Source organism: Magnolia sinica, chromosome 5, assembly GCF_029962835.1.
Source record: "Magnolia sinica isolate HGM2019 chromosome 5, MsV1, whole genome shotgun sequence".
Lineage (NCBI taxonomy): Eukaryota > Viridiplantae > Streptophyta > Magnoliopsida > Magnoliales > Magnoliaceae > Magnolia > Magnolia sinica.
Window position 1 is genome coordinate 59,238,260 of NC_080577.1, and position 21,147 is coordinate 59,259,406.

Consider the following 21,147-nt stretch of genomic DNA (forward strand, 5'->3'; position numbering starts at 1 on the left):
ATCCACGTGCAATTTCATAAATCAACAAAAAAAACAAACAAACTTGCATCTGAGAATCATAAGATAAAAAATAAAACAATAAAAAAATAATAATAATCAGTTTCCTATTTAAAGATCTATTTGTTAGCAACGAATTCAAGGTGGAAAAAAATCTTCTTCATTGTATAGGGCTTCATTGGTCTAGAGATTAGTAAATGCATTAAGACTCAAGGTTTGGACGGGGTAGGCCTTTTTCTTAACTGGAGATGGTAAAAAGGTTCTCTCTTGAGAGGATTGGTGGGAAAGAAATAAAAAATTAAATTATGTGTTTCCTCGATTAACACGAAGAGTATCAGAAACTAATGGCTAGGAAATCAAAAATTAAATGATGTGTTTCCTCGAATAACATGAAGAGTATAAACTAATCTCCTCTCTTGGTAGACCATTGCTTCTCTATTCATGGAGGTGAAATTATTTGGGCGCCTCCATGTAGAGGCATTTGAATGATGATGGGGCGGATGAGTTGATAGGATTATTAGAATGTCTTTCTAACTATCATCCAATCATTTTGGAATCAAATTCTATAGTATGGTTAAAGGAAAAGCCCAGCTCCTTTTCAGTTAAACCCTTCTATTTAATGATTGAAGGGGGATCCTTACTCTTGCTCCGGTGGTAGACTCTCAGGAGTTTCAACACCTTGTCAAGGGTTCGAGCATCCATAGGTGGTGAAATCCCACTACGGCGTGAGTGTGTGGGGGTGTGTGTGCGCGCGTGTTAAAAAAATGATTGAAGGGGATCTTTGTAGCTCCTTGATTTTCATGAGCAAGTCAAGTGTCACACATCACATGTTTCGCAATATGGTGCTCCCCAAAGGGTGATGGCTTTTACTTGCTTAGCGAGCAGAAATAAATTTTACGGTGGATAGCTTGTGTAAGTGGCAAATGATTATTCTAAATGTTTGTTTACGATGTCTCCAAGATGGGAATCGATGAGCCTTCTTTTCAGTCATTGTCCGCTAGTTTCAAATGTTTGGGTTGGTTTCTTTCTTTTGTTTGGATTAGCATGAGTTACTCCAAGTTCGATTGATCAGTTCTTCATTGCTTTGTGTGTGTGTGTGTGTGTGTGTGTGTGTAGAGAGAGAGAGAGAGAGAGAGAGAGAGAGAGAGAGAGAGAGAGAGAGGCAAAGTGGGGAAGCACATTTGTGTTTACTAACATGATTATGGAACATTAGGTTTCAGAAATCATTAGGGGCACAACCTGGGTTTCTTCATAGATGCGATGGATTGGACTCAAGCAACCAATTATTTTCCTGTTTGATGGTCAGAGTTGTAAAGGGTTTTTGTTTGTATTTTGCTTTTCTTCTTATATATTCTTTGGCTTCGGGGTTTTTCTAAGAAAATTATCATCACTTCAAAAAAGCAACAAAACCAAATCCATTCACTATAATTATATAAGGGAGCGTTTGGTTGCACAAAATATCATGATATGTCGTGATTAATCAGCATGATTTGGTGTAAAATTTGACGATATTTCATGAAATTTGGTATAACCAAACCCCATGATTGAAAAAGACTGCTACCCAATGGTTAAGAACCAACTTGTCATTCCTCTATCACCACCATCATTTGGGACCACCTATTTACACGTCATGCGAACACACACACACACACACACACACAAGGACACATGTATATGACATTCGAGCTGTATATCAGGAGGGAACCACACTGCATAAAGCATCTGGCAAAAACCTTGGGTTGGTGAGCTACAAGTAGAGGCCACACATGATTGGAAAGAAGAAAAGGAAAAAGAACACTCTAAGACTAGAAATTCCTTTTCTTTCTTTTTTTTCTTTTTTCTTTTTTCTTTCTTACTGTCCAATTATTTTTCATTCATTTATTTTTATTTTTCATGAGATGCCTACATGATAAGTGACCAGCCCCAAGTTTTGGCCATAACGTTCACAGTGGGTCCCTTCTGATAAAGGGTAGGATGTTATACATATATAGCCACATGCTGGTGCGTGTGAGAGTAGGAAACCTCGGCATTAATTCATCATCATCATTATCGCTGTTATTGTTGGGCTCTTTTTGCATATGGTAATGAAGAAAAAGAACCTTGTACAGTTTATAAAAGTCATACAAGTATTGGGTATCGTCCGATAACTAATGTTGTAATTGTTCACATACAAGATTGCTATATAAATCATACACATATAGCCACATGCTGCTGTGTGTGGTAGTTGGAAATCTCTGCATTAATTCATCATCATTATCATCATTATTGCTATTATTGTTGGGTTCTTTTCGTAAATGGTAACGAAGAAAAAGAACCTTATGCAGTTTCATAAAAGTTGTACAAGTACCGGGTATCCTCCAATTACAAATGTTGCAATTGTTCACATGCAAGCGTGCTTTAAAGGCCTCTTCTTCCATCTTCCAAGCTTCTCTCTTCCCTGGCAAAAGAAAAGAAAAGGAAATAAAAATAAAAATCATCGTATGAGGATATAACTAATTTCATTCGCTGTACTATGAGATCTACTTCATCACTCCACCTAGTAACGATTGCATCAGCTGGTCCCTAGCCCAGGTAAAGGAGGATGGTTAGGGGACGTTTGGATTGTAAATGACTTTAAATAAGCTACTTATGCCACAAGTAGCTTTTCTTGGTTTCTACTTATTCAGTAAATAAGTATGTTTGGTAAACAACATACTTATCAGCCAAAAAGTAGAAAAGCATGTTTGGTTTCCGACATCATAAGTATTTATCCCTTACGTCCAAGGTATTTTGTAATGGTAACGGTGGTCATAATAGCCACCACCATTACTTTTACGATACAGGTAATAACGGCTATTACGGTCCATAACAGCTGCTACGATATCTTTTTTTTTTTTTTTTTTTTTGAAAAAGAAAATCCAAAAAACATGCATCTGCCCCTTGACATTTGCAAAAAAAATAATTCCGAAAAACCTGTCTTTGCCTCTTAACATACCATTACAGGGCTGTTACGGCCTTTATAGGGGGCATAATGGGCCATTTACAGCGATTACAGGTCATTTTTTCCATAACAGTTGTTACGACCGTTATGACCCTGTAAAGTGTAATGGATGCTACCGTTACCTTTATGTAACAAGCCTTTACGACACACCATGCTCAAGTTTGTCCCCCACATCCATCGTCCATCATGTGAGGCCAACCTTTGATGTGGACCACTCATTTGTGAGCCCCACCTTCAATGTAGACAGTCTATCATGTGGGCCCTCCTTTGAGAGAGAGAGAGAGAGAGAGGTGAAAAGTTAAAAAGATTTTAAAAAATTATTGGTTCAAGTAGCCTTGAGCATATAAGTTACTTTTACAATCATGTTTACCAAACTAAACTAAAAAAGTAACTTAATAACTTAAGTTAAAAAGAAACTTATTTGGTGGTATCCAAACAGGCCCTTAATGTTGGGTCGGCAGCTGATTGTCGAACTTCTGCCAAACAACCAGAGAATTCCTGTCTTGAACATTGGCAAAACAGGATTCATAAAGCCAATACCCATAGCCAGGACAAGGCTATGATGATGGTGGTGATGATTATGAGACAAAATGCCTATTTTGTATGAAGATCAGTAAAATATTGAGACATGGAACGTCTGTTAAATCTTCACAAAACTGTAAAGGTAAAGTGAAAACCAAATCCTAACCATCCACATCAGGGCCCAACAGTCATGAATTGCTTGATAATACCTACTAAAGTTTTTAACAAAAAAAACCAAAAAGCTTATAATTACCAAAGCTATCCAAGAATACATTCATGAATATAGAGAGAGGAATTACTTGATACTTTGGCAGAGTTGGTGATCCATACTCATGCACAAAGATGACAATGCATTTCCATGTCACTAATTAGATGACGAGGAATTTAACTACGTTAAGAGAGAAAAAGGGACAATTCAATTCTCACTGGTTATTTAATCTTTACCCAACCAGTAAGAAAGGATAACTTCAATATAGCTAATAGAAAAATGGGAACCTTCAAGGATACCTAGATCGTGGGTTGCTTCGGTGTGTGGTACTGGAACGGGTATGCAGTATGCTACTTGAATATGTGGTGCACTAGGGGTAGGATCATCAGCGTCACTTCAATACATGCACTAAATGTATTCAATATAGTTATATATATAAATTCATTTTGCAGTTTATATATGAAATGATTAATGTTGTCATTCCAAACCCCACATACTAAGAATCATTAACTGAATAAAATACAAGCATCGATCTCTAAATGGTAAGTATAAATTTGCATTATAACTTCAGCAAGAGTATGAAACCATAATTTCAGTTGCTAAAAATAGTAATTCAGATGGCGAATGACATAGTCCGGATTGCACAATTCTGAACAGAAAACACAAGGGGGTTTGGTGATTTAGGTAACATTCTACAACTCTACACTGTTGCACACTGCACCATGGACAATTCAATTTGTACAAATTGTTGCCTCTGACACGTAGGTTGGACACATGTCTATATGACCGTTAGGAAGAAAAACATTATTTAGTAATTGAAAAACAATAATATCATGCATTTCTGAACCTTCTGCAACTCTCTTTTTTCTTTTTTCTTTTCTGAATGGCAACCAACAGTCCAACATTAGTAACAAAATATGCTTTCCAGAACTATAACGCCAGCATGTCATGTTTTGCAAACTGTACCTTCCGTGGCTCAATTGCTAGCTCGTTATCTATTACTGAAACAGCCTCAAAACCCATGGGATGCAATACTCCCTCATAGCTGCCAGAGAGAGAAGCATCAATATGTTTTCTTCAAATTGCACCAGTGGAGAAACATTCTCCACTACTTGATATAGATAAAAAGCTGGATTAAAGTTAAGAAGAGGAGAGAAGATAAACATTGCACACAATAAATTTCTAAAGGTAGGGAATTACTCAGCCACAGAAACTTTATAAGGGGGTCCTCTGACATGATCGCTTATCTGCCATGGAAACAATGTTAACTTTCAAATATGAATAGAAAATGCAATGAAGATAAAAGGAACTTTTGATAATGGCCACATCCCTTGAACAGTTGTCTCCATGATGCTTATATTTTCTCAATCAAGTATTTCCTTCTATAAATAAGAAGAAACGCTCATGAAGGGGAAAGCTGCAAAAGGAACCAAAAAACCCACACACACACACACACACACACACACACACACACACACACACAAAAGTGAATTGAACTTTGTCTATTCTCTACAAATGACCAAATTCAGGTCCCATGCGAGTTTCTGTGCTTCTCCCAAAATGACAATGACAATAAATTCCTACTATGAAATAATGAATTTACTTTATTAATCCATATAAACTAATAGGTAGTACGTATTCTGACCATATCTTAGTTGAGATTAGGTAAATGAGACGTTGAAAATATTTGAGAAACCAAGATGGACACATGATCTAAAATCAACAACACTTCCACCTAAAATTGACCTCTATTTTTTATTTTTATTTTTCCTTGAAAGATAAGCTCCTCAATTTAGAAACAGGAAAAAGGGTCAGGTTCGAGCTTCTCCTCATGTTCCACGAAAAGTACTACCTCTCATTTGTAGGAATGGAGACATGCATGTCAAAGTGGTTGGACAGGCTGAAGCATTGTTTGAAAACTTGGTGAGTCTACTACAAACTTAGTCGACTCTAATAGGCCATAAACCTAGCCGATTTACACTATGGATCAGAACCATACAAAACTCATCCAGGTTTTGACAACTTGGAAGAGTTTTGCTTTGATTGGGCCGATCCACTGAGTCGCAAAAAACTTGGCCCAAGTCAATTCATATTAAGTAAATGAACAAGTCTTCCATCTTTTTTGAAGTCTTTAACATTTTTGTTTTTTAACTTTCAGTTCTTTATTTATTTAATATCCTTCATTGGATTTTACACCTATTTATTTCCAAGTCACAATCTTCTAGTTTTCTCCTCCTTTCTAAATCATAATTCTCCTATTTTAAACCTATTTAAGCAATTTTTGTACGTATATTAATGGTATATGAATGGTGAGAGTTTCTATTAAAAATATTGATCAATCTAGGGTTGGATAAGATGGTTGGCAGAATAGGATTCATTAGTCCGACCCCAAATAGCTTAGACAAGGCTGCGATGATGATATTAATCGTATGTCATACGTACATATGTGTCTGTGTGTACATATGTACATACATATTATATATAGAGTGATGCAGGACATGAAATTCAAGTATGATGTGCAAGAATTTCAGGCTTTAGATCACGCTAGTTTAGAAACAATTATACAAAATTCTACATCCCACACAAAAGTTCAAACACTCAATCAAGGGGAATCTTTTGCGGATCCAGGCCTACACATGCTAGGGCTGGATCAATCAAAATTATAAACCAAACAAGAATTAAAGGTGGGTAAAGTCTTCCACACATGCACAGAAATAATTCTCCCAATCTAAGGGATTCAGAAATTTTAATTCGGGGAACCCTAAGGTTGAAGAAAGGACATAAAATTGGGGATTTGAATAATTTAGGGTTAGGTTTAGGGATTTTGAGTGAAAGAGAGGAGAGAGACGAACTAGAGAAGTACCGCATGCGGGGACAGCAGCAATGGCCCAAACGCACGTGCGTGTGATCCCAGCCACACATCTGTGGGGTCCACCATTCAGAAAAAGGCCAGCTTCGCCCTGATCGGCCAGGGGTGGACTCGAAAATCCCTAAATTTCAGCTCGATCCGATGCACGGTTTGTGCGTGGTGCTTCGCCGAAGTTTCAGGCCTCCTACAAGGCCGGATTCTGGAAATCTGCTGTAGAGAGAAAAACGGTTGCAATAGAGGATGGATTTGAAGCGTAGATGATTGTATGAGAAAAGAAATATAGATGGTAGAAGGTGGGGGTGAATCGGGATAGGAGTGGCTTTACACCACAGTAGTTAGCCCGTTTAAAAAGGGAGGGCTTCACACCACGGTAGTTAGCCCGTTTAAAAAGGGAGGGATTCACACCCAATAAGCTTTCACAACTCAGAAAGGAGCAGGAAAAATGCAAAAAATTTATTTAATATTCCATGAGAAAAAAAACCTACAAGGGATGTCTATTTATAATAAAACCCTGTACCCCAAAACTTGCGCCATGTGCGCAACCTATTACTTAGAGATGAAGTAATCACAAATAACAACTAATCAAAGCAATCTAAACCGTCCATGATGTTCCTAAGAACAAAAATAACCAAGCCTCAAAGTACTAGATCGTTTAGAATCGTGGACGACGATCATGAAAACCCATGGTAGGATTCACATGACGATCGGGTCCACTCCAAGGGACAAAAACGCAGTCCTCTAACTAGGAGGTCCTCCTTGGAAGTTGTCATCGATCCAGATCGACGGTGGGGTCCTCCTCCTCCTCGCATACGTGCGTAGGGTGCATACGTGTGCGCGTGATGTCCCCATCAACTCTCCCCGACTGCGAAGATTTCGTCACTGGCGAAACAAAACTCTTGAACCGCTCCAAGATGTCAGGATCAAGTCTTTGAAACTCCTCCTCAGTGAGCCACGTACTGTCTAAAGCTGAGCGTAACTTCCACTTGACAAGGAACTTTTGAAATCCGTCGTCCGTCGTCGAAACTATCTGATGGTCTAGGATATCCTCTATCTCCTCTCTGGGTGTGGAAAGGGTATGTATGGGAGGTGAAAACTGGGAAGATGGGTCGGAACGAGTAGGTATGCGAGGTAGAGGCTGAGAAAATAGGTCAGGAAGGGTAGATATGGGACGTAGTAGCTGGAAAGATGGGTCAGGATGGGTAGCTATGGGAGATAGAGGCTGGAAAAATGGGTCAGGAAAGGGTAGGTATGGGACGTAGAGGCTGGAAAAATGGGTCGGGAAAGGGTAGGTATGGGACGTAGAGGCTGGAAAGATGGGTCGGGAGGGTGCCATAGATCAAGGGAAAGGTCTGGGGAATCAGGATGGTTAGGTGAAAGGCCGGACAATGTATCAGTAGTCCCCTGAAATGCAACTAGATCCTCCACATTGAATGTGGAACTAATTCCCATGGAAGGTGAAAGATCTACCACATACGCATTGAGACCGTTTCGTTTTATAATTTTGAATGGTCTAGCGCTACGCGCGTGTAATTTACGAACGACTCCCTCAGGGTACCGCTTTGGCCTGATGTAGACCATCACAGAGTCCCCTACATTGAATTCTTTGAATCGTTTATGTTGGTCTGCAGAAATTTTATAATGTTCTTTACTAGTCGTAATTTTTTGCCTGATTTTTTGATGCAATGAGTGAATGTGATGCGTAAAAGATTCTACAGACTCTGATGGCCTGTGGGACAAAGAAATAGGGACAAGATCAATAGATTTTCTAGGTTTATAACTAGTAACGACTTCAAAAGGATTTAGACCCGTGGACCTATTGACAGAACTATTAAACGCAAACTCAACTATAGGTAGTACGGTGTCCCACGTCCTGATGTATTGTATATCCCTCATAGGGGGAAACTCATCCGATAGATCATCAGGAAAGACATCACGAAACTCATCCACTACCGGAATGGCCTCAGTGGGTAACTCTATACTAGCCTCTGGTGCACTCTCTCAAGCCACAAGGCCGTACATGTTGTACCACTCAAAATAGTAGTTCATGTCTGCCAACCAATCTAGAAAAGCTTTAGGATCCAAGTGGTCATCAAGCGTGAGGGGCATCTACTCTAACTCCTTTGAGAAGATGCGCATCGGGGTCATAGTGGTCTTGATGTCCCTCGGTGTGGGTGCACGGGTGCGTGCCCATAACCGATTCCTTGGCCACCTCCATTTCTTGATCTATCCTCCTGACCACCTGCCTGAGATTGGGCATCTTCCCCAATGGTGGGGTTTGCCCTGGCGGAGGTCTCCAGTTGAGTAATGCGCACATCAAGCTGCTCGAAGCGTTGGTCCATACATTGTTCCAAGCGCTTACCCAAAGACTCAAACTGCTAGGTCAACTTTGTTCATTGACTCTTGCAATTGCTCTATGTTTAGTGTAAGGTGCAAGCCAAAACTACGACTTGTACGTGTGGGTATACAACTATTAACTCAACTCAAGGACCTTCTAATACGACTATATATGCTTAAATGGGACTAAATGCTCCTATAGGACTCTATATGGGGAAAACGACACAATACTACTCAATTTCCAGTAACTTATCTGCCCAAAAAATCTGTCAACAGAAAATCCAGCAAAGAGATATGCAGATTTTTTGATAGCAGAAAATTCAGCAGCTTATATTAGAAATTATGGACCTCTAAACAGCTCTATATGATGATACTTAATGCATAATAGACACAAATAAACAAAACCCTAAACATGCAATGCATTCCCCTAAAAAAAAAACCTTGTTCTCTGAAACCAAATTTGATGTAGGACATTAAATTCAAGTATGATGTGCAAGATTTTCAGGCTTTAGATCACACTAGTTCAGAAACAGTTACACAAAATTCCACATCCCACACAAAAGTTCAAACACTTAATCAAGGGGAATCTTATGCGGATCCAGGCCTACACATGCTAGGGCCGGATCAATCAAAATTATATACCAAACAAAAATCAAAGAAGGGTAAATTCTTCCATACATGCATGGAAATAATTCCCCCAATCCAAGGGATTCAGAAATTTCAATTCGGGGAACCCTAAGGTTAAAGAAATGGCATAAAATTGGGGATTTGAATAATTTATGATTAGGTTTAGGGATTTTGGGTGAAAGGGGAGAGAGACGAACCAGAGAAGTACCGCACGTGGGGACAGCAGCAATGGCCCAGACGCACATGCGTGTGATCCCGACCGCATGTGTGTGGGGCCCACCATTCAAAAAAAAGCCAGCTTAGCCCTGGTCGGCCGGGGGTGGATTCCAAAACCCTCAAATTTCAACTTGATCCGATGCACGATTTGTGCGTGGTACTCCGCCGAAGTTTCAGCCTTCCTGCAGGGCCAGATTCTAGAAATTTGTTGTAGAGAGAAAAACGGCTGCAATAGAGGATGAATTTGAAGCGTAGATGATTGTAGCAGAAGAGAAATATGGATGGTAGAAGGTGGGAGCGAATCGGGATAGGTGTGGCTTCGCACCACAGTAGTTAGCCCTTCGAAGTAGGGAAGGCTTCGCACCCAATTAGGCTTTCACAACTCAGAAAGGAGCAGGAAAAACGTAGAAATTTTATTCAAACTTCCATGAGAAAAAAAACCTACAAGGGGTGTCTATTTATAATAAAATCCTATACCTTAAAACTCGCGCCATGTGTATAACCTATTACTTAGAGATGAAGTAACCACAAATAACAACTAATCAAAGCAATCTAAACCATCCATAATGTTCCTAATAACAAAAATAACCAAGACTCAAAGTACTAGATCGTTTAGAATAGTGGGCCACGATCATGAGAACCCATGGTAGGATTCACATGACGATCAGGTGCCACTCCAAGGGACCAAAACGTAGTCCTCTAGCTAGGAGGTCCTCCCTGGACGTCGTCATCGATCCAGATCGACGGTGGGGTCCTCCTCCTCCTGTACGTGCATAGGGGGCGTGCGTGTGCGCGTGATGTCCCCATCTTAGAGAATGCTCACACACAACTAGTTGGTTTGTGGGGCCCACCATGGTGTTTGAATGACATCTCACCCGTCCAGCAAGGTTGTCCCACCATGAAAATGGGAGAACTCAAAGTTAGGTGGATCCAACCATCAGATTGGGCAGATAATAGAAAATGATGAACCACCAACCAAAAACTCTACATTCACATGGGGTGCATTTAATAGTTGGATTGACCTGATTTTTAGGGCATTCCATTTTCATAGTGGGAGTACATGGGCGAGATGTCATACAAACACCATGGTGGGCTCCACAGGCCAACTACTTGCGTGGGAGCATTTCTCTTTGCCTTTTGGGAAGATTCCACAAACACCATACAATTTAAGGCCAAGCAGCAGTCTTTTTACAGTGGAAAATAAAATATGAGTTCTGAAAGTCAAATATTTTCATAATCTCATTAATCAAGTTGTTTTTAAAAAAATAAATAAATAATAACACAGACAGTCTCCATTAACTTTAGAAAGCAAAATGATCAAATAACAGAACATAAAACGTACTAAAAGTTACCGGAAACATCAGGGTAATAAGCTCTCCATCTGCTTTCAGAAGATCTTTAACTTTACTTGCCCAAGATGACCTCAAGGATGGTTCAATTGCACAGAAGAACCTGCAATGTTTCTAATGTGAGCATTGAAAGAAAATATGCTTGAGAAACTGAGAAAATGACAGTGAAGAAATGAAAGATAAACCCCGAAGCAAGGACTTACGTATAATCGAAAATGAGATCAAACAACTCAGTTGGATGCCAAATGAAGAAATCCGCCTTTAAAAAGGAGAAATAATTTGCATTTGGCAATGATGAAGACATCTGGCTCGACAATTTATGCAAATAGTTAGAGAGATATTCTTTCAGAAATTGGTTGAAATTTTCCTCTAAAAATAAGGTTAAATTTACAAATTAAAATCCATTAAGCAATTGAAAGAAAATATGCATGAGAAACTGAGAAAAATGACAGTGAAGAAATGAAAGATAAACCCCGAAGTGAGGACTTATGTATAATCGAAAATGAGATCAAACAACTCAGTTGGATGCCAAATGAAGAAATCCGCCTTTAAAAAGGAGAAATAATTTGCATTTGGCAATGATGAAGACATCTGGCTCGACAATTTATGCAAATAGTTAGAGAGATATTCTTTTAGAAATTGGTTGAAATTTTCCTCTAAAAATAAGGTTAAATTTACAAATTAAAATCCATTAAGCAATTGTAGACCACCTTCAAAATTAGCTTGGACTTCATTATGGTTTTTGTAGGAATATTATGGTAGAAAAGCTGCATAAGAAGAGAGAAGAAAAATGGAACTATGGGAGAGGGGTGCAGGCATAAGAAAAATGGAAGACGTAAATTTTGCTCTTCTCAGGAAGTGGTGGTGGCGATTTGGGGTGTCTCCAGACATGTTTCGTAAAAAATCATCGAAAGAAACATGGCAATGTGAAAGGGGGGCTAATGAATCTTCCCTCTATAGATCTTTGGTTATCTAGAAGGCAATTGCCAAAATGTGCCAGCCATTCACCAAGGGGATTGGCTTCTCCATTGGTAATGGAGAAAGGATAAGGTTGTGGAAGTATATTTGGATCGACGATTAGAAGCTTAAGGACGCTTCCCTGAATCTTGTTAAGACTTGCCTTGAAAGTGGATGTTCTCATTCCACGGTGTTTCTCATGGTGTGCCGATAGAGTGGTTTGGATACCCTCCCCCGATTGTCAGAATCTGTTTGATGAGGAGCTGGCTGAGTTCTTTTGTTTACTGGAGTGCCTTCAGCATGTGATTCCGTTGGCCAGTGAAAACGAACACATGGTTTGGAGGTTGGAGAGCTCGGGGTGCTTCTTGGTTGTTCTTAAATTGCCGGAGCTATTCATCTTTTGTTTAGAAGAGAGGAGCTCCTCCTAGGGTTGCAGCATTTGCTTGGTTAGTAGGTAGAAATAAAAGTGCTAACCATCAACAACCTTCAAAAGAGGAACATGGTGCTCCCCAATATATGTTTGATGTGTACAAGGAACATTGAATTAGTCAACCATCTCTTTATTTGTACCCCTTTGCCCGTGAAGTGTGGGATAGGTCTTCATCATAATTAGAAATCACATGGGTTGGGCCATGCTCTATCAAGGATTTCTTTCAAACTTGGATGTGAGGCAAGAAAGGGAAAGTGCTTTGGGACTTAACCTTGCTCGCTGGAATTTGAACTATTTGGGGAGAGAGGAATAATAGATGCTTCAAGAATCAGAATGGCTTTGCTGTGGAGGTGTTTAGGAGAGTTAAGGAGGATGTCATGAGTTGGGCTTCTTGTTTGGAGTTGTCGGATAGTTGTAATCTTTCTTTCCCCCATGCATTCAGCGTCTTTGTTGTAATTAGTTTTCCTTTCTATTCTTTTAATTAAAAATTTTCACTTCCTTTCAAGGAGAGAGAAGAAAGAAAAAGTGGTGTGTGAGAGATTGATTCTTATATATATATATATATATATATATATATATATATAATTTCACTTCCTTTCAAGGAGAGAGAAGAAAGAAAAAGTGGTGTGCTCCCTTGGAGCATGTATCTCTCTCTCTCTCTCTCTCTCTCTCTCTCTCTCTCTCTCTCTCTCAACACTTCTTCTCCTTCTTCACTTCAAATCTCCTAAAACCAACTTGGTATCCAAGCCTCATTTCTTGCGTTGATTGGTGACATCGAAATCTGCTAACATCAATAACTGTAACAACTGATGTCAATAAGTGTACGAACCGTACAACTTATTATTATTATTATTTTATTAGGAAGAACGTGGTTTGATAGATCTCGATCTTAGAAGATTTGTGGTGATTTTTACAAGATTTAGGGAGCACATCTGAGGTACGTTTGAGTCACATTTCACTTCTGACCGGAAAATTCCAAATCTCTGTTTTTCATCAAGTTTTCTCAAATCGATAGCTTATCCCTCAGATTTTTTGGATATGTTGGGTCAGATTTAATCTATTTACCTTCCCATGGAGTTGTTTTTGGAAGAATTGGGGAGTTGGAGGGTGGTAGTTCTCGAGGGTCTGGCAGTAGAGGCAATACCACAATAGAGGATTGGAAGTATTTGGGAGATATGGGGTTATTTTGGTAGACAAAGTTGTTCGATAAGATTGTAAGATTGAAGAAAATGCTAGATGAATGGAGAAGTACCGTAGCACCTATTTATAAGAATAAAGGAGAGAGAGTTGCACTAACTATCGTGGGACTAAACTTATGAGTCATTCTATGAAACTTTTGAATAGAGTGATTGAGCAAAGACTAAGGTATGAGACGAATATATCAGAAATCGGTTTGGTTTTATGTCGAGAACGTCTACCAATGAAGCTATTTTCCTACTTAGACAAGTGATAGAGATATACGGGGAGAGAAGGATCTCCACATGGTCTTTATTGCCTTAGAGAAAGCTTACAATAGGATCCCTAGAGAATTAATCTAGTCGGTGTTGGGAAAGAGGAGTTTCAAGAGGATATATTGACATGATAAAGGATGTGTATGACGTAGTAACAAATGTAAGGACCACTAGTGGAGAGACAAGTGACTTCCCAATTATTGTAGACTTGCAGTAGCGGTCGGCATTGAGCCTGTACCTTTTTGCATTAATTATGGACAAGTTAATGAGGCATTTGTAAGAAGAGATCCATTGGTTTATGTTGCTTGCAGATCACATAGTTTTGGTTGACAAGATGAGGGAAGGCATAAACAAAAAAACTATATTTTTATATATGAGTGTAGGCTTAGTAACAATAGGAGAGGGAATAAGGAATTAGTTAAGATTGTTGACCAAGTTTCCCAACATGACCACTTTCAATATCTTGGGTCGATAATTCATGAGTTGAGAGATTGAGAAAGATGTTACCCATAGAATCCAAGCGGGATGGAAGAAATGGAGATGTACGTCTGGAGTTTTATGTGATTGTCATCTACCATTCAAATTTAAAGGGAAATTTTATAGGATGGCTATAAGACCAGCCATGCTTTTATGGGATAGAATCCGATTCAGGAACAACATGTTCATAGGATGTGTAGCTGAAATGAGGATGTTGAGAAGGATGGGTGATGAGACAAGGATGGAATTAGAAATGAATGCATTCAAGGGAATTTAGGAGTACCACCAATAGGTAATAAGATGAAGGAAAGTAGACTTAGATGGTTGACTTAGATGGTTGGTCATGCTTAATAAAGACCAAGAATTGCACCAGTTAAGAGTGAGTTGGTACAAGTTGAAGGCTCTAAAAGGGGAAGGGAAAGGCCCAAAAGGATGCGGGTGGAGGTAGTGAGAAAAAACTTGAAGACATGGTCTAACTGAAGTTAGGCCCTTGTTAGAGTGGAACGGCATTAAAGGAATCATGTAGCCGGCCCCGATTAGTTGGGATATGGCAATGGTAATGATGATGATATGAATTATGTATTGTCAACAATAAAAGTCACATACTCATTTTCTTTAAGCGATCTCACCTCTCTTGCTATCTTGATAGCACTATCGGATATGTCCAAGCCTACAACATAGCGCTCAGGGCTGGCAATTGCTACCACATCATAACCCTGTCATATATGAACTAAACAATTCTCAATTTCAACGGCCAAATCGCAAAGCTATGTAGTATGAATCAAATAGAGATGAATAATATGACCCTTTCGCAATGGTATGCATAGTAGTCTTGGGTTTTTGAAAACTTGGTGGGGCCTACCATGGTTGGATTATGATCCAAAAGCCTCCCAGACTGGAAGATCCTCTCTCTCTCTCTCTCTCTCTCTCTCTCTCTCTCTCTCTCTCTCTCTCTCTCTCTCTCTCTCTCACCAAAGGGTTAGACTTGCTCCATTGCGGTTATTTGTCCGCTCAGGCAGGGTGATGGGCCCATCAGATCAATGGTCTGATCACCAAACCATGGGCCACATTTGTAAAAGCTGACCTGAGAATATGCACTGAGGATCATAGAGTTCATCTCAAACAGTATGGTTCTAATTGTTATGTCAACCAAGAACTCCTCTCACAAACCGTCGATATGTCCATCCTTTGGATAATGAAAAGAAAGAATATTAATTTTTACAGTAAAAGCTAGATTGGTTTGCAAAAGATTTAGGGCCTGTTTGGTTGCAAGTGGAATCCCAGCTCATTCAAATCTTTTGTCCAAAGGGATTTGAATATTGTTGCAATCATGCAGAAACAACATTAACAAAGTCGGAATGATAGCTTAAAATAGAAATACTCCGACGGTCAGGAACCATCGAATTTTGTAACACTGAGAATAAGAAAATGGCAGAACTTACACTGCCACATCCTGGGATGAGAACCCTTCCATTGGGGAGGGCCCCTGTCTTAAGAAGATCCAGAATCACGGGTGTTGGCCCTCCCAAATCCCATGGAGTTAGTCCTTGTTCCCAGCATTTGTCCCACCCATCATCTGGTCACTCAAAATACATTAATTTCAGAAACATGGAACTTCAAAAAGTACAAGAAAAAGGTAGAATAAGTTTCAAAAACAGGTGGGGTTCAGATTAGGTACATTCCATATGTATACATAAAGGTATGCATGCATGCACATGGGCATGAATCTAAATACACATTCATCAATTTTATTCGATGGACATGGGTGCAACCCAAGATTATAGTTGCACAAGACATGAAGCAAAGCGTCCATGGATTCAGATGCAGGAGCGGTGTGAAGCATCTGTTTCAAAATGTTTTCAAGTATAAACAGGTAGGAAGCGGGAACAGGAGAACAAGTTCAAAGCACCATTCAGAGTGGGACTAGCACCTAGTTAGAAGGATCTCGCAACTACCCGCGGGATATAAACTATATAGATAAATGAAACCAAAATTCATGCCTACTCAACATTCCTTGCACCCATCTGCTAAAACCCAACAAAACATGTTTTTATATGAGAAAATCTAAATGAAGTGCACTTGTATCTAACTCAAAACTTGAATACAGTTCACTAGGATTGGAACAGTTCATTTGGTGGGCCCTTCCATGAATGGGTCACTGTGGAAAAATATCATTGATGGGACAATGCTAACTGTTCAATTGACCAACAGGTTTGGCAATGGTTAGCATAAAGAGAGATCACTACCCTAACTCTTATACAGCTGAGCTTACACCATATATGTGGAAGACGGGAAGTGGATTGTGACCATCCATATGGTGAGTGGATGGCCCACTGATCAAACAATCTAAGCCATCACTTTTCTCCATTTAACATTGACCATTTTATCTTATTTTCATCATTTGAAGGCACTACTCGGATGGCTAGGAATGCCCAATCGATGTGGTTTATTGAACTGTTGATCCCACGTTAAGGCATACTCAGTGGACAGTCCCAACCCACCATCTGCTGCTATTAGTACAATGGAAGGTAGCTTGTGAGGAGAAGTATTGTGAATCATTTCTACCAATCTATAACTGTTATTTCAGACTAAAGTGTTTATTTCTGGGCCATTGATATAAGGGTCAGAATCATATGATCGGCACAAACTTTTACACATCACGCATCAACTGTGGCCTCTTTCAGATTAATGGTGAGGATTACTGAACCATTGGTCCTACATTTACAAAACAGTGCATCTGGAAACTATTCAGGTTACAGTGCATCAGGACCCTAAAATTTCATCACTTCTCATTGCAACCTTCACACCTTCAGGCTGTGGTCTGGCCCAAGCCCAAGCCCAAGCCCATTCCACTTTCTACAGGTCTGAAATTAGGCCCAGATCCGGAAACTTAAACATCACCCAAACGAGCCCAAAACAAGTCGTCTATCAACTGGGCTCGATTTCAGAGCATAGGCCCAGCACAACTAGCCTGTAAATCAGCGTAGACCAAACGCACTAGACCTTCAAGCAAGCCCGACCCACTGACAGCTCGCTCTATCACAACCCCATCTACAAATCTCCAACAATCAAAATCCACGTTCCCTAAAAACGAAAAACTACATTACAAAACAACCACAGAACTTGAAAATCAAGAAAATAAAAGACAATACAGACACATACAAATCCAAAAGTATGCAAAATCCCAAAATTCCAACCACCCATCTCCGAATCTCCCACCAGCCAAACATCAGAAATCCCAAGAGAAGCGATATCACAAAATAATCAAACAGCCCAGAAATCAAAAGAAAAGTCCAGCATTCTCCACATCCACCGCTAAAATCTCCCATAACCAGCCACCAAATTCACCAAGTTAGAATACCCAAATCAGAACAAAAAAAAAAAAAAAAAAGCACAATTCCGAAAACCAATAACTGAGTCGTTATATTATTACCCGTCGATGAGCTGCCACTTAGCATTTCTTGTAACTTCGATTTGCTTGGATCGGACTTTGGGTTGTCCAAACGGTCGTTTCTTCCTCCGCTTTCCATTCTCGCTCGCGTTGTGGAAATCAGGCGTTTAATGGAACGCAGAGGTTTGAATCTGGAAGCGAGATTGGAGTGGAGCAGAAAAGCGTCCGGCAGATATCGAGGGGAGAAAACCCACATGACTCGTTGTCCATCGGCGTACGTACTGCGGTTTCTAGCGTCTGGAAATCGCACGCGAATTTCCTACCACGCTGGTGGTAAGGTGAACGTGCAACAAAAAAAAAAAAAAAAAAATTTAAAAAAAGGTTTGTAGGCCCACTGTGACGTTTACGTAAAATCCACTCCGTCCATCAGTTGCGCCAGCTCATTTTACGACGAATGACGGAAAATTAGTCAGATCAAAAACTAAAATGTGCCACAATACATGAAGAAGTGGGGTTGGAGACGCCCACCATTGAAACCTTCTTCGAGTCCACCGAAGTTATGATTAGGTCTCATATTTGTGCATTCCCTTTAATAACATAGGCGTGGGATAACGCGATCTGGCTAACTTGACTCATCCAACTCGGTCTAATTTGACTAGACCCAAATTAAATGGGTGAGTCGGTCCAAACTGAGAAAGCTTTGTCCAATCTGTACTCGAACCAAGTTGAGTTCGAGTTACTCAGTAACTCAATTCGACCGACGGTTAGACTCAACTTGATCTGAAACCCAACTCAACCTGACTCTCTATCCTTACCCAACTCGATCCCTCTCTCCCTCCCTTATCCTCCTCCTCTTCCAAGCCCAGCAACCACCCACCACTATCACCCTCCTCCTCCGCTCTCCTCTTTCCACTCCCTCCCTCATCTCTCAACCCGACTTGGTGTCAACTCGACCCGACTTAGTACTTTTGACCAGATCAGACTCAGTCCGGATCAGTCCAGGCCAGACCAAACTCGGATCAAGTCAGGCATGTTGGACTCGGTATCAAGTTGGATCGAGTTGGGGTCAGTACTATTTCAAAACCAGATCGAGTCAAGTCAACCCTCACTCGGTCCAACTCGACTCGATGTCCAACTCTACCCATCATCCAGGTGGAAACCACCTCATGAAGGGGATTGATGCGTATAAATGCCATGGTGGGCCTAGAAATGTTTCTATGGTGGGCGTTGCCATAGCCACGATTGTGCTGTCCACTTAGGGCCCGTTTGGCCGGTCGGATTGGATGGTATTGGAAGGGATTGGAAGTTAAATTCCGGGATTGGCCGGGCGTGCCAAACAGTGTGATAATCTGATCCCAATCCGATGGATCTTAAGACAATCCATTGACAATACCATCATTACCTTTAAATCCCATCCAATCCAACCTAATCCGTTCAGATTTACCTGGGACGTGTTTGGTTCGAGGGATTGGAAGGGATGGGAAGGTTTAATCCCAGGATTGGCCGGGCGTGCCAAACAGACTGGATATAGCAATCCAGGGATAGAGCAATCCCATGGATCTCAAGACAATGACAACACCATCGTTACCTAGAAATCTATGCCATCCACCCTAGTACCATTCAATCCCTTCCAATCCACCCGGCCAAACGGGCCCTTAGATTTTTATTTGTCTGATTTTTGGGTTTAAGGCCTAGTTCAACTGATGAACACGGAGTTTACGTCACGCAGATATATCGTGGACGTGCATAGCGTTAGTTACACACGCTCTGTGTTGCGTCCCTGTAATCCTGCTGACGTGGCATGTGACTTGTGTTCGATTGGATAGAGTAGACTCTGCTGGGCCCACCTTGAATGCATGTGGTTTATCCTCACCGTCCATCCGTTTTTCCAGTTCATTTCAGGGGCTGATACCTAAATTGAAGCATATTCAAAGCTCAAGTGGACCACCCTACAAGAAACAGTGGGAATAATGATCTCCACCGTTGAAACCTTGCTACAGCCCACAGTAACGTTTATTATTCATCCAACCTGTTCATAAGAACACAAAGACATGGATGAAGAAAAAACACGAATATCAGCTTGATCCAAAACTTTATTATTCATCTCCCTTACAGATCTCACAGCACTAGGAAAATGATAAGTGTCCACCATCAACCGGCCGTGAGCCGACGAAAAATTGGCAGCAGATGACAGGGGCCGCGGAACGCAAGGGAAGTGTAGAGAGAAATTTGCGACTGTGGACCCCACCTTTTATCCCGCAGTTTTTATGAGGCAATACAAACTTTCCTTGGGAACTTAGACCTGCTCGTACCGACAGCGATTTTGACGACGAAAATACGCCTCCCTTCCTTTCGGAGACGAGCGCTGACGCTCCTCCAACATTTGTACGAACGGCTCAAAAGAGATCAAAGTTACATGGCCCACAGCTATGTATTTATTATATCCACAACGTTCATCCATATTTCGAGATCATTTCGGAGCATTATCAAAAAAAAAAAAAAATCATATCCAAAGATCAACTGGACCACACCACAAAGAGCAGCGGGAAAACTGATTTTTAAAAATTTTGTAGGACCCACCCTAACATTTATTTTCCATCCAATCTATTCATAAGGTCACAAAGGCCTGGATGAAAAGGAAAAAAAAAAATTCATAATGATCCAAAACTTCTGTAACCCCTAAAAGGGTTTCAATGGTAGATGTTCAATTCCCCACTGCCTTTTATAGTGTCCACTTGATGGTTAGATTTGTCTTATTTTTTGTCTCAAGCTTAATATGAGCTCGCCAAATAGATGGACGGTTTGGATATAACACAGACCTCATGATGGAACCCACAAAAGGTGGTGGGGATTACAAAAGCAAAATTAAAAAAATAAAAAAAACCAGGAACCTATGGCTATGGTGTTTTCTATGGCTACGGATTATAACTGTAACCATAGCCGTAGCCCTGTTTTTTCGATGTCCTTTGATATGTATCGAAGGTGTTTCGATATGTACTTCGATATGTATCAAAGGTCTTTCGATATGATCGAAAAAGGTCCAGAACTGTCCAGCGAGTTTGCCTAAAAAATCCTGCAATTTTCGATACATATCGAAGAGTATTCGATATGTATCGAAGGTATTTTACCTATAGCTACGGATTATAACCGTAGCCATAAGTGTAGTTCATGTCAATCTACACAATTTTTTTTTTAATTTTTTACATGGAGAACTTTATTCTACCTATATTTTTCTCTACTACATATTTATATAAATAGTTCATGTCAAGCATATAATTTTTTTTTCTCTCTTTTAATTCATTTCTTTGTCTATTTATTCAACAAGCATATCTCCTAAAC

General features: G+C 40.2%; 1 protein-coding gene across 2 annotated transcripts; it reads right to left on the bottom strand.

Moving 5' to 3' along the window:
* Nucleotides 1–2,076: 2,076 nt before the first annotated feature.
* Nucleotides 2,077–18,142, bottom strand: LOC131246071 (probable thiol methyltransferase 2). 2 transcript variants are annotated; one of them, XM_058245935.1, is made up of 8 exons: nt 17,851–18,142; nt 15,860–15,993; nt 15,047–15,133; nt 11,306–11,406; nt 11,106–11,205; nt 4,908–4,954; nt 4,674–4,752; nt 2,077–2,434 (listed from the first exon to the last, which is right to left on the bottom strand). In XM_058245935.1, the coding sequence occupies exons 1-8, from the start codon at nt 18,062–18,064 to the stop codon at nt 2,378–2,380; spliced, it is 819 nt and encodes a 272-aa protein (XP_058101918.1). In that variant the 5' UTR covers nt 18,065–18,142; the 3' UTR covers nt 2,077–2,377. The 2 variants fall into 2 exon arrangements, with proteins under 2 accessions (XP_058101918.1, XP_058101917.1); XM_058245934.1 differs by lacking the exon at nt 11,306–11,406 and having other exon boundaries at nt 11,106–11,216; nt 17,851–18,141.
* Between the last annotated feature and the right edge of the window lie 3,005 nt (nt 18,143–21,147).